The sequence below is a fragment of the Globicephala melas genome, chromosome 7 (genome assembly GCF_963455315.2).
Source record: "Globicephala melas chromosome 7, mGloMel1.2, whole genome shotgun sequence".
Classification (NCBI taxonomy): Eukaryota; Metazoa; Chordata; class Mammalia; order Artiodactyla; family Delphinidae; genus Globicephala; species Globicephala melas.
This window is the reverse complement of record NC_083320.1, coordinates 27,852,347-27,866,257: the sequence shown is the minus strand read 5'-3', so window position 1 is coordinate 27,866,257 and position 13,911 is coordinate 27,852,347. Positions and strand designations below refer to the sequence as shown.

At 36.2% G+C, this 13,911-nt stretch overlaps 1 protein-coding gene across 16 annotated transcripts in view; it reads left to right on the top strand.

Moving 5' to 3' along the window:
• PIKFYVE (phosphoinositide kinase, FYVE-type zinc finger containing) overlaps nucleotides 1–11,947 on the top strand; it is a 151,244-nt gene extending 139,297 nt beyond the window's left edge. For 14 of the 16 annotated variants that reach the window (XM_060301934.1, XM_060301930.1, XM_060301927.1 and 11 more), the window contains 9 exons: nucleotides 82–179; nucleotides 1,819–1,983; nucleotides 3,378–3,437; nucleotides 4,102–4,278; nucleotides 5,063–5,166; nucleotides 6,068–6,196; nucleotides 7,293–7,554; nucleotides 7,977–8,051; nucleotides 8,624–11,947. In XM_060301934.1, coding sequence (XP_060157917.1) covers nucleotides 82–179; nucleotides 1,819–1,983; nucleotides 3,378–3,437; nucleotides 4,102–4,278; nucleotides 5,063–5,166; nucleotides 6,068–6,196; nucleotides 7,293–7,554; nucleotides 7,977–8,051; nucleotides 8,624–8,739 — 1,186 coding nt within the window. In that variant the 3' untranslated portion in view covers nucleotides 8,740–11,947. Of the gene's footprint in view, nucleotides 1–81; nucleotides 180–1,818; nucleotides 1,984–3,377; nucleotides 3,438–4,101; nucleotides 4,279–5,062; nucleotides 5,189–6,067; nucleotides 6,197–7,292; nucleotides 7,555–7,976; nucleotides 8,052–8,623 lie in introns of those variants that run through there. The other 2 variants (XM_060301936.1, XM_060301937.1) reach the window with 2 other exon arrangements.
• The last annotated feature ends 1,964 nt before the right edge of the window (nucleotides 11,948–13,911 follow it).

Below are 13,911 nucleotides of genomic sequence, written 5' to 3'. Positions count from 1 at the left end.
AGATTAATACAGGAATTAGAGTACTTGCTATTTTGTGTCTGAATCATATAAAACCAACTTTCCTTTTGTTTTTCATTTTAGTACTTTAGACAGCAGACCAAAGAGTAGCAGCCCTATTAGATTACCTGAGATCAGTGGAGGACAGACAAACCGTACAGCAGAAGTAGAACCACAACCAAGTAAGATTACAAATGGAGAAGTAATTCCTAGTTTTGTTTGTAATTGTGGTTTGAAGAAGAAAACACATTAAATAAGAAATGCCATCTGGCAAGGATATATTACTTCTGGTCTTTGAAATACAGTATGGATGTAAAATTTTTTGTATATCTTCTTTTGTACATATTTCACTTTTCTTTGACTCTTACCTTAAGTTTATTGAGTTTGAAACTCCTAGAAACTCATAGGTCTATGCAAAAATCTGCCTTCCTGGCTAGAGCTTTCAGTTTAAAGCATATAACTGAAGAAATATAACAGCAGTTTTTGCTTGTTTGTTTTTGCAACTTTGTTGGCATTGTGAAAAGAACTTTTCATGTATTGTCTCCTTTAATTCCCATAATAACCCCATAAGAGTTATTTGACATATCTCCATTTTTCAGAAGTAAGTTAAGACTTAGATAATGCAATTTGCTGAAGGTTACACAAGTAATGGGGAGCTGCGATTTGAACTTGGATCTCTCTGACTTTGTCAGTCAGGAATATTCATTACGAGTAGCAGAAAACTCAAGTGACTGTTGGGTCTTGAATGACAGTTTATTTTTCTAAGATAGCAACTGCAGGTAGACAGTTGCTAGCATTGGTTCAGCCACTCAGCATTGTAATGACAACATAGGGGTAGTTTCTCTTTGATTCTCTTGTTTTACTCATGGTCAAAAATGTCCCACTTAATGTCTGCATTTGAGGCAGAAGGAAGGGAGGTACAAGCTGCAACTGTTCTCTTTTATTGGGAAATTCCCTTCCCCCTTCAATCTCATTGGTTAGAAGTGAGTCTCATGGCCACCCTTTCCTGCAAAGGAGACTTATAAAGTGGTAAGCAGCATTGTCCTGGTTGGCTTACATAAATCATGATTCATTTCCTGGGACTCTACACATTGCTGCCTCAAACAAAATTGGAGTTCTGTTAGCAAGGAACAAGGTGGGATTGGATATTAAGGATATTAAGGCCATAATGGTGTCTGCTGCCCTAAGTAAGCACTTCATGATCGACATTTGATGTGGGTTTTGTTAATGGTAAATGTACAAGATTAGGATCATATGCATTAGTGATATGATGAAGCTCAAAACTAAGAATAAAAGTATAGATCAAGCTTTAGTGATAGTTTTGGTCATCCTGTACTACTTATTTTTGAAAAATGCGAAAACTAAAATTGTATATTTTGCTCTGTTGAAGTGTAGGAAGACAGATGATATAAAAACCTTTAACTTTGACGCATTGTAGCTTGGAATACTGTTTTGTATTAGTTTAATTAAGTATACTGTGATACTGTAAGAACCCAGCCTTAACTTAATCTTGTTGCTTAAGATATTCTGACAGCCTTGGAAAGATATTTTTAAAAGACTTTCTATATAATTTCTCACATTTTGATATATAGCTATCTGAACATTGCTCTTCTTTCATGTTTCTGATAATAAGAGTGCTTGACTGCCCCCCTAAAGATCCCATAAAACATGTGGAATAATAATCTGTGCAAATAAGACTATCAGTGTTACTCATATTTATTACTCTCATATAATGGTTACTGCTAACAAAGGAATGAGTTGAAAATTTTTATTTTTCTACTTGCAGTGACCTGTACTTAATATGTTACCTCTTATTTTTAGCCAAAAAGGCTTCTGGAATGTTGTCCTTCTTCCGAGGGACAGCAGGGAAAAGCCCTGATCTCTCTTCCCAGAAGAGAGAGACCTTACGTGGAGCAGATAGTGCTTACTACCAGGTTGGGCAGACGGGCAAGGAGGGAACGGAGAATCAAGGCATTGAGCCTCAAGGTGTGTTAAAGGAGACCAAATGTGCTTATTCTAGGTTTCGATTTACTTATTTCAGTTGGTTATGTTCCTTATAGCTTGAAGTAGATGCTTCTGTTGCTGAGACCAGGGCATTCCCTCTCTTCTCACACCTTGGTGGGGGTAGAGTGGGAAAAGCATGGCGCTCGGAGGATCCAACTGGTTTCAGATGTCATTGCTATCACTTACTGTGTGGTGGAATTAGAAATCCTTACTTTCTGTACTCGTAAACTGGAAAAGCAGTGTCTTCCAAGGTTTACTGGGTTTACTGAGGACTAAGGTTTACTGAGGACTAAGTGACATTATACATGTAAAACATCTGTCTCACTATGTAGCTCACAGTATATATTCAAATGTTTTCATCCCACTACCCCCTCAGACGTTTCCTTTCTTTTCCAGTCTCTGTAAGGTGGAAGCTGTTGATACCCACCTTCATTTGGATATTTAAAAAATATATCTACCTGATTGTGTTTGAATACGGGGTTAGTAGACCAGGAGTTGGCAAACTATGCTTGACCTGTCTTTGTTAATAAAGTTTTGTTGGAACACAGGCACACCCTTTCATTTACTTACTGTCTGGCTGGTTTTGCATTATATTGGCAAGTTGAGTAGTTGCAACTGAGTAAAATACTTACCATCTGGCCCTTTACAGGAATAGTTTGGCAACCCCTGGGTTAGATCATGAATTATTAGTTTAAAAAATAGGAACTGCATGGTAAGTTTTCATCAGTGATTAAGAATGCGTTAAGTATTCTATAGGCTGCTATTGGGCTGTGATCCTTGGAAGGCATTGGTGCTTTGAAAAAAATAATTTTGAAATGTGAAACTTAGTGGATGACTTGTTCTTCTAGATATTAAAATGTATCACAACTCCGCAATAATTAGAGTGGATCTGGCAGTAGGTTTGCCAGACAAATCAGTCAAATAAAAAAAATAGCTCTGAAGTAGACACTAGTATATTTTCTATATTGTACATATATCTTAGTATATGATAAAGAAAGCATCTCAGACTATTGGGGAAGCATTATTCCATACACAGGGAAAACCGGTCATAAACTCTGATAAAGAAGCCACAGAAAGTCGTGATGTTAGAGCTGAGTTATTTTATTGCTATCATAGAGATTACTTAACTATAAGAAAAATTGTTCTTCAATCTGAATTCTCTGATTTTAATCTAAAAATTGATCTTTCAAAAGGTACATAGATTTTTATTGTAATTTACACAGTTAATTGTATACATGATGCTTGCTTGAGAGTGACTTGACTAGGATAACATGAATTGACTTGTTTTTAGTATTATATCAGGGGAAAAAGAACAGACAAAATGACCTGATAACTATCTAAAACTTTGGCTTTACTAATGATGTTAAATCTTTTAGATGAAGTAGATGGAGGAGATACACAGAAGAAACAACTCACAAATCCTCATGTGGAGCTCCGTAAGTATGAGATAAATACCTTTGGTTTGGGGACCAGGACTATAATTGAGCAAACTCCATTATTTGAAGCTTCTAGCTTCTCACTAGATAAATATTCTACTTCTTGAAATGAATATTAAGTCTGTGTACTGATGAACATTTGTTTAGTCTAAATTTAGTTTATAAAATACACATTTTTTAATTTAGAAGGAAATTTATAAATTTAATTAAAATTATAATTTAATGCAATGTCTGATGTTTAAATAATTACTTTTTGTGTAGTCTAGAGCCACAGAGCCTTAGTAAGGCATCTAGAATTGTGTGTGTACATGTGAGTGCCAAAAATTTATTATCCAGCATTATAACACTATAGAAAAATTTAAGATGTAAAAGTACAATGATGAAAATACAGTGACCAGCATAAAATTAGAAATGGGTCTTATTTTCTGTTTGATTTTTCTAGAAATATGAAGGGTGGTCATAAGATGCTCTTTAATCCTTCCTGAAGATAACTTTAACTGAATTGTGATAAACAGGGATGTAGTAGACTTAATGTGAAAAATTGCTATCGTGGAGAAACTTAAATGATTGCATTTGATGGGGGTGGGGAGTGAGCAAGAAGGAAAAGGAAAAGGTATTTCTGATCCAGAGGAGCTTTTTTTTAAAAAAACACTTCTGTTTATAGAATTTTCCGATGCCAACGCCAAGTTTTACTGTCGTCTCTACTATGCGGGAGAGTTTCATAAGATGCGAGAAGTGATTCTGGGCAGCAGCGAAGAAGATTTTATTCGTTCCCTTTCTCACTCTTCTCCGTGGCAGGCCCGAGGAGGCAAATCAGGAGCTGCCTTTTACGCGACTGAAGGTAAGTCTTTTTAATCATTTACTAATTAAGCGGTATCCATCTTTTTCCTTCGGATAATTTATGAATCCCTTGAACTGAGGTAATACGATACTGTCTTTTTGCAAACATGTTTTTCTTTTTATGCTTGAGAGGATGAAAGAAGCATATTTAAAAGAATATATGGTGTACGGTGTGTAATGAGAGACAAATATTGATCAAATCCTTATTAAATTCTTTCTAGTCCTGAGTTTTCCAAATGTAAATAATAACAGAACTTCTAGAAGACTCAAAAGGTACCTCAGAGCTCATGAGAGAAAGATAAAAATAGAAACATTTGACCTGAAAACCAGAAGGCCAAGTTCTTAACCTACAAAGTTTTACAGAAGATCATGAGCATTTTTATTTCACATTCCATTTTCCATATTCACTGAAAGCGAAATTATTTGAGAAAATGCATCAGGAAAGACGTGCTAGATAAGAACTTTCATAACTTACTTATTGGATTGTTAACAAAGGAATTTATAACATTTTACTTGGTAGTTAAAAAAAAATAGATCATTTAGCTATGACTTCAGGTGTGGTACTGTCGAAAGTAGAGGTTTCTTGACTATATAAATCCTCAGAAGCCCTTCCAAACCTTCAATTACTTGAGAACTGTGTTCTGATCAAAATCTTCTCAGTGATGTCAGAAAATATCCCTTAAAAATGTGAAGCAAACAGATCATTTGGGATTTTTAGAATGATTTATTTTGGAATACCTCAGTAAATATTGCAATTGAATAAACATGAAATTTTTGCCTTTTAGATGATAGATTCATTTTGAAGCAAATGCCTCGTCTGGAAGTCCAGTCTTTCCTTGACTTTGCACCACACTACTTCAATTATATTACAAATGCCGTTCAACAAAAGGTAGAAACCCAAACCTTGATCTGTAAGTTTACTGGGCTTTTTCACATCCTGAGTGTCCTAATGGCAGTTTTCTCCGTGGTAATATGTGAACAGAACATGACTAGATCTCTGCTGTGCTATTGAGGTGTGGTAGAATGCAGGGATTTCAAACTCTTTTTCCTACATATATATAGAGAGATTACCCACTTGTCATGAAGCAGTGAGCCTCCCGTGAGTATGAAAGAGTCACATAGATTTTTTTTCCATTTATGGGTTTATTGCCTATTATTGGAGGAATTATGTCATAATAAAATTTGTGAGTTTGAGAAATTGAGAACGATTACCCCTTGGGAGAATGTTAAAGATCTAATAATTTTGTTGGCATTGCTGCTTTACTTCATAGATTCAAAGGTTTGAGTTTGTTTTAAGGTCCTCTGACTGATCATATTAATAGAAAATCATGTTTGGGTAATACATGAATAATCCAGATATTGGTATTAAATTATAAATAATCCTTTTGAAAAATTGAAGTATAGTTGATTTACAATATTAGTTTCAAGTGTACAGCATAGTGATTTGGTATTTTTGCAGATTATACTTCATTGTAAGTTGTTACAAGATAATGGCTATAATTCCCTGTGTATATAATATATCCTTATTGCTTATCTGTTTGATACAGAGTAGTTTATTAATCTCATATAAAAAATTTGTCCCTCCCCCATTCCCTTTCCCTTTTGGTAACCACAAGCTTGTTTTCTATATCTAAGTCTGTTTCTGTTTTGCATGTACATTCATTTGTATTACTTTTAGATTCCACATATAAGTGATATCATACAGTATTTATCTTTCACTGACTTATTTCACTAAGCATAATATTCATACATAGTCCTTTTTGATAAGAGTTTACTTTTTTCTTGATTAGAGGCCCACTGCATTGGCCAAGATTCTTGGAGTGTACAGAATTGGTTATAAGAATTCCCAGAACAACACTGAGAAGAAGCTAGATCTCCTTGTCATGGAAAATCTTTTCTATGGGAGAAAGATGGCACAGGTAAGGATACTGGACTATGCAAAGCATTTAGCTAGCATTTACCCTTTGTATTTCTGCTTCCTGAACATAATGAGTCAGAGAGTAACATGATACTTGAGAGTAAATATTAAACTTTGGTTACTAGGCAAAATTTAACTTTTGAGTTATTGAACCCTGTAGGAAAGAATAAAGAGGAATATTGTGGACTGGTCCTAAAATTTAACATATCCAACATCCTAGAAACACAGAATTATAGAAAAAGAAGGCAGATGCAACATAACAGTTTTAAAGATGAAGAAACGGAGGCTCAGAGACTTTGAGTACTTTATCAAAGTCACACAGCTATGCCTAGAACTCAGGTTGGTCTAGATTCTAGAACAGTACTCTTCAGTGTGCTGGTCCTTGAACTGTTTCCAGTCCGTGGTGAGATAAGAGCTTGTACTAATCAATAGAATGTAATTTAATGCACTGCTTTCTTCATCGAGAATGTCTTGCTATGGCAGAAGCATCTGCTGTACTAAATTGTGGGTTTAATGATGTAATTGATTTACATTCTGGCGCTAGCCTCTCTGTCATCATGAACCAGGAAAGCCTGTCTAGCAGTGGTCTGTTGAATAACACTTCAGGTCGCACTGGTCTAGTACCCAGGTCCCTGACCTTTGAGTGCGTTGCTTTTCCTAATGCCCAGAAATTCGTAGAGATACGCTGTTGCTTCTACATTGTCCTAAGTAATTGCACAGTTTTGGTATCAGTACTTAAAAGTTTCCTCTGAATGTTTGCATCTGTTTTTTAAACTGCTTTATGATTCAACAATATATTTTTGGAGTTACTTGTTAATGTTTCTTAGAGTTGATTAAATGAGTCAGTATATTTCTGAAATATTTCAATAAATGAGTACCTAGCTATTAATTTCATGATACAATTACATCACCATGTGTTTTATGTATTATACAATTACAGTGTATGCATTTAGTGACATATAAGTTATTAGGTTTTAAAATTAAATTTTAAAGTGTTTATAACTGTAGTGGCTACAAGGAAGCTTTCTGCCTTTTTAATTTAATTAACCATTTGTAACAGCTCACACATAAATGACAGAGAGTTTTCTTTCTGCTAGGTTTTTGATTTGAAGGGTTCACTTAGGAATCGAAATGTAAAAACAGATACCGGGAAAGAGAGTTGTGATGTAGTCCTGCTGGATGAAAATCTCTTAAAAATGGTTCGAGACAACCCTCTGTATATCCGTTCTCATTCCAAAGCTGTGCTGAGAGCCTCAATCCGTAGCGACTCCCACTTCCTTTCTAGCCACCTCATTATAGATTATTCTCTGCTGGTTGGGCGAGATGATACCAGCAATGAGCTGGTAGTTGGAATTATAGGTAAGTTGATGAGCATGCCTTATGTATAGTTCATGATTTAAGCCAGAGTGAAATTTGAAGACTATCTGGTGTAGTAATAGCTTATTGAATAATTTCACAAACTTTCATTTGAAATTTTAAAAATAATAGTTTTTCTGTTCTGGTACCTTTTATTCAGGTTCCTCATTTCCATTTTCATTATTTTTACCAAAAATATCTGTATTCAAAAGTCACTTGAAGATGAAGCCCTATGAGGTTGTTATGAGGATTAAATGAATTAATATGGTAAAAACCCTTAGGACAGTCCCTGGCATATTGTCCGCACCTGCAGTATTGCCAGCACTCAATAGCTATTGTAGAAGTAATAGTAATGGTAATTGCGGTTGTCATCTGCTTATATTTATTAAGAGAACCTTTACTGCTAATCTCGCCCCCTGCAACAGATTATATCCGAACATTTACATGGGACAAAAAGCTTGAGATGGTTGTGAAATCAACAGGAATTTTAGGAGGACAAGGTGAGCAGAATTTTTGTTCTGTTTACTCTTTAAACTGTTCTCATTATCTTCCTCATCAGTTAACATATACTAAATGGATACTTTAAAAAAAATTCTAAAACATAAGTGGTTGTCTTTGATTTTATCATCATTTCCAAGGTGATCAAATAATAAGGGGAATTGTTTAGGTGGGGAAATATGGGGTTTTAAATTTGTGTTAAGATGCCAGAGGTTCTCAAAATGGTAAGTTAAAAAGGCCAGAAGTTCTGAACAGGAGGTTGTCCTGAATTAACACTTGAAATCCTCTAAGTTCTCTGAGAGCTGTCAGCGCCATTTGTGCTTTTAGACTTCTCTCATCTCTAAGCAAGAGCGTCTTTTAAAATAAAAAAAAAAACCCTCCTACCAAGAAGGACCTGTCCCTTGTCATGTGGCACAGTGAACACCCTCCCTCCTTTCTGAGCCCGCCGTGGTGTGTTTGCTTACAGACCACGGCATTTTATGTCTGTTGACATGAAAGAACATAGCCGTTGAAGTCAGTTGTCTTATCAATTATGTAACGGCTTCCTTTTCCCTCTTCGCTTTCATAATCCTAGGTAAAATGCCGACTGTGGTCTCTCCAGAGTTGTATAGGACCAGATTTTGTGAAGCAATGGACAAGTATTTCCTGATGGTACCAGACCACTGGACAGGCTTGGGTCTGAACTGCTGAAACAAAGCACATATTTTGAAATGGACCAGGAAGAAAAGGGGCCTGGAACCAAGGACCAAAAATAAGCTACATGTTTTATTCCTTCATCACATTCACCACTGTATGCAAAGCCCTTTCAGTTCTGCGGCTGTGGAGGCCATCTGTAGCCGGAAGGGTTAAAACTCTGTGGATTTGCACTTTGGTTTTTGAAACCTACAAATGAGCTATCCGTAGGCTGGGACATTGCATGAACATTTTGTTCACTTAAGCTGAAATCTAGGCACATTTCAAAGGGCTGAGGACAAATGTATGGTTAGAGATGAGATACGGTGAAAAAATCGGTTGTCATATTGGCTAACAATCCTGTTGAGAAAACAGTGTCTCATAGATTATGACTCTCCTGGCATCATATTGGACAGATTCTTTACCTAGAAAGCATTTGTAGAGCTGGTGAATTTGTTTTGTGTTTCTTATGTAACAATTTAATGTTACCTCTTATCAGAATTTCTGAAACCTTAAAAAAATTCTGAATTATTTTATTAATGGCCAGTTAAACAGATTGATACAATCTATTCTTGTTTTGCTGAGGAATTTGACTTAAATTGAGAATCGTGTCATGTTCTGTATCTTTCCCTGTTTTCAAGTGTGTTTGATATTTTTCAAGTTCTGTCTCTACTTGTCTGTGGGTGACAGGAGGCTACAGCCATTAACTTTAAGCCTTTTCCTGGAGCTGTTTTTTTAAGCTTATTTACAGCTTTTGAGCAAGTAATATGCTGAACTGCACTTGTCTACACATGCTCATACTCTAGGTTTTTCTCCCACTTTCAGGGAAACATTAGTAAATTAGTCTACGGTGACTAAATCCCCAAAGGGATAATTATTAATAAAGGTTTTTTTTTAAATATAAAAAATAAATTAGGCCTGATCCAATAAATTGGGTGAGGGAAGCACTTGCTTTATTTTTTATAAAGGTAAAGTATCCTTTTCAATATAACTAGCAATTTATGTGGCATCTATAAAATTAAGAAGTTTCCAGTGTGGACATCCCTGTTTTCTAACTTTCTGTACCAGTTTCTAGGCCAGTTCTGACTATTGAGAAATGTTAACAGTTAAGATATTCTTAGTGAGAAACTTATTGTTTACTAGAGTTTTTGTTTAGTTAAAAAGTGATCAGAAGTATACTAAACTGTCTTTGAGGAAATAACACAACCCCGAATATTTTCTCTTGGTTTCTTTCCCATAATAAGGATTATTATTACGGATAATACCCCAAATAAGGATAATTTGGGGTTTGTAAAATTTTAAGGGTTCCACTCTTTTCAGGCTTCCTATAGTAGCACGTTTCTATTGCACCTTTCACATAATAAGAAAAAAATCTGGTTACATTCCAATTACAGAGACTTAAGTATGTAAAATAGGAACATTTTGGAAAGTTTGCTCGAGAAAACAAAAGCATTAGTTTGGTGTTTGGTGCTTATTAGAAACATGATTTGTTCTGTACTAGAAACAAACTGACCAAGGACTTACTACTGATCTAATGATAAGCACTTTTTTCTTTTTTAACATTTGATGTGCCTTTTGAAAACGTACAAAACAATGACGATTTTAGTTTTGATATCAAAGGCCAGTAAAGGAGTTGTACAGGGCTGAAAGATGTGGAACATTATTCACTTCTCATGTGTCAGGAACATGGATTTTGCATCTCATATTGAATGCAAACATATTTTGCATCTGTTTATTTTTTCTGTCAGGAGGCTTGGGGTTATTTATCCTGTCCATTTCCCTCACCCCAGTCAGGAGCACTTCCAGGGGCAGGGGTCTTCCCGCAGCTGTAATCACGTTGTTTCTTTGTTTCAGTCTCAGTACCACGTGTATAGCTTGAATGCTCCATTGGAATAGCTCTTGACAATAATGTGTCATGTTGATTTTATTTTCCTTGCCCATGACTTGAAGAACCGATTTTTTTTTAAAGCACTGCTGCTGCTTAGGTAATTTTGTGGCTAAAAAAAATTCCAATATGATATAATCTGAAACAATACTTGTTGCCTTGCAAGGGTGATCTGTCCTTTTAAAACTGTCTTAATGGAGGGGAAATATAAAATTTAATTTGTTTTGAGTGGTAGAACTATATACCCGGCCTCTTGCTGCTCTTGTTTAGGCCACTACCAGATACATAAGGCTTTTCAAATACTGTGTACTCAGTGTCAGGCACTGAATGGCTGTTTACCTCTCTTGAATTCCCCATTGAGGCCTGGAGAACCTTGATGGTGATAAGTTAAGAACAAGGAAGAAATCTTAATACTTTCTTCTTTAGAATAAAAAAATGAATTCTGAGAATAATTGATAGCACAAGAAAGCTATGTGAACATGTTGCATTGTATAAAAATCTTATTTATAAATGTGAAGTGTTTTGATGCCATCAAAACTTTATTTAAAAATAAAAAAGATTCACTTTTTTCTTACCCAAGCCTAAGAAAAATAAGGGGAATAAGCTGTTGCAAGCCCTTTTGTAGTCTATTGAATATTTTAAATTTATAGATATTCAAATTTTCCTACAGAATGTCCTACTTATAATTTTTTCCTTGATCCAGCAGTGAGTGGTTTTCTAGCTTTGGCCTTTATTGGGTATTGTAAATAGTAGGGTTGTATTGTTTTTTGTGGCATCAGCTTCTCCTTGGCTTTTTACCCATTAGTGTCGTGGGCTTGTATAAAACTGCTGAGGAAAATAATCTACCTGTATAGAAAGTTTGCTTAGCTGGCGGAGTGAAAACCCTTGCAAATGAGCCTGGTGGTGAAACAGATCAGGCGATTCATTATTCCTCAAGTGTTAACATACTGACTTAAGCAGTATTCAAACCATCTAGTGCAATGCCTTTTTTGTTTGTTTTTGTAACACGGGTGCAGTTGTATTATAGAAAAATAAAAATTACAATCATGAGCAGTTTTATTAATGCTGCTCTGCTTGTTTTGTAAGAAATGTATATTACGTCTTTGACAGGTTTAATTTTAACTAGAGAAATGACATTGTAAATCAAAATAGCCTCTTTTAATTTAATATGAAAAATTCAATTAACAATACTGAAAATACTTAATGTATTATATTGTATATATTTCTCTACTTTGGTTCCAGCTGTTTTATATGATTGACATGTTATTTATGAGATAAAACTGCCTTGACCTTTTGGAGACTTATACTGTAAAAAGAGGACTTACAATAAACTGAGAATCAACTTCACTTTGTTTTGAATCTGCTTGAGGAAATTAAGAGGAGATGGAGTTGGTGCCCCCGGCCCAGCAGTGTTGTCTTCTGTTCATTCTCTCCCCCTTCCGACGGGAGAATTGAAGTCTTTCTTCAGTAAATAACTCTCCTCTTTAGGTCTCAGAAAGGGGGTGCTAAATCCTTGGGTTCACTTTGCCCCATATGGACCTGGCCTTTTCTGTCCTCCCGCCTCTCTTCAATTCTGTTTCTGGTTTCCTTATGGGGCGCTCTAGAAAGCTTGGCCTTGCCCATCAGGGAATGGCTGAGTCCACCTGGAGGGCAGCCTCCACTGTTAGTTGTTCCCACCCTTCACAGGATCCCTGAAGTGGATCCAATGTGCTGCAACCCGCAGCTGTAAGCACAGCGACTCCCACTCACCATGCCCAGACTCACAGGGCGAAAGTGAGAACCGCTGGACAGAGGGGATGGCCCCTGTGCCCAGGGATGCCCAGGCGGCCTGGCTCTGCTCCCTCTCAACCCCCAACAGTGGTGGAAAAGGCGTATGCATAGTACCAGTTTTCTGTCCCCACTATCTTGACGTCTTGTGTCAGAAATTAATTACTTATAAAATTCCTGGGTTAACGCTAAAAGAGACTTTTTAAAACTATTTTTTTAAATTAATTTATTTATTTTTGGCTGCGTTGGGTCTTCGTTGCTGCACGCAGGCTTTCTCTAGTTGCGGCGAGTGGGGGCTACTCTTCATTGCGGTGCTAAGGCTTCTCATTGCGGTGGCTTCTCTTGTTGCAGAGCGCGGGCTCTAGGTGCGCGGGCTCAGTAGTTGTGGCATGCGGGGTCAGTAGTTGTGGCGCACGGGCTTAGTTGCTCCGCAGCATGTGGGATCCTCCCGAACCAGGGCTTGAACATCCCTTGCGTTGGCAGGTGGATTCTTAACCACTGTGCCACCAGGGAAGTCCCTAAACCTATTTTTTTTAATTACAGAAAAGAAATTAAAAATTATCATCTTAATTGTTTTTAAGCATATACTTCAGAACTGTTACATGGCACAATACATCTCCAGAACTTTTTCTTCTGGCAAACACTGAAACTATACCCATTAACTCTTTTTTCCCCCTCACCCTAGCTCGTGGTAACCACCACAGTCTACTTTCCATTACCATGAATTTGACTACTTTAGATTCGTCCTTATAAGTGAAATCATGCAGTATTTGTCTTTTTGTAACTGGATTTGGCCCCTTAGCATAATGTCCTCAACGTTCATCCATGTTGTAGCATTTCCTTACTTTTTTTTAAGGTTGAAAGGTATTCCGTTGTGTGTATGTTGCTACATTTTCTTTATTTATTCATCAATGGACATTTAGATTACTTCCACCTCCTGGCTATTACGAATAATGCTTCTATGAACATGGTAGTGCAAATATGTCTTCAAATTCCTTTAAAAATTCTTTTGGGTAAATACAGAGAAGTGGGATTGCTGGATCATATGGTGGTTCTATTTTTTAACGTTTTGAGGAAACTTCATACTGTTTTCCACAGTAGTTGCACTATTTTACAATCCCATCAACAGTGCACAAGTGTTCCAATTTCTCCACATCCTCTCCAATGCTTATCTATTTATTTATTTATTTTGATGGTAGGCATCCTGATGAGCATGACATAATATTGTGGTATTGATTTGCATTTCTCTGATGACTAGTGACGTTGAGTGTATTTTCATATGCTTGTTGGTCATTTAAATATTATCTTTGGAGAAATATCCAAATGTTTCGGCCACTTTTTAATCGGGTTACTTGATTTTTTTGTTGTTGAATTGTAGGAGTTCTTTATATATTCTTGATATTAACACCTTATCAGGTATATGATTTGCTGATATTTTCTCTCATTCCATTGGTTGCCTTTTGATTCTATTGATTGTATCTTCTGATGCACAAACGTTTTTAAGTTTGATGTAGTGCCATTGGTCTACTTTTATTTTT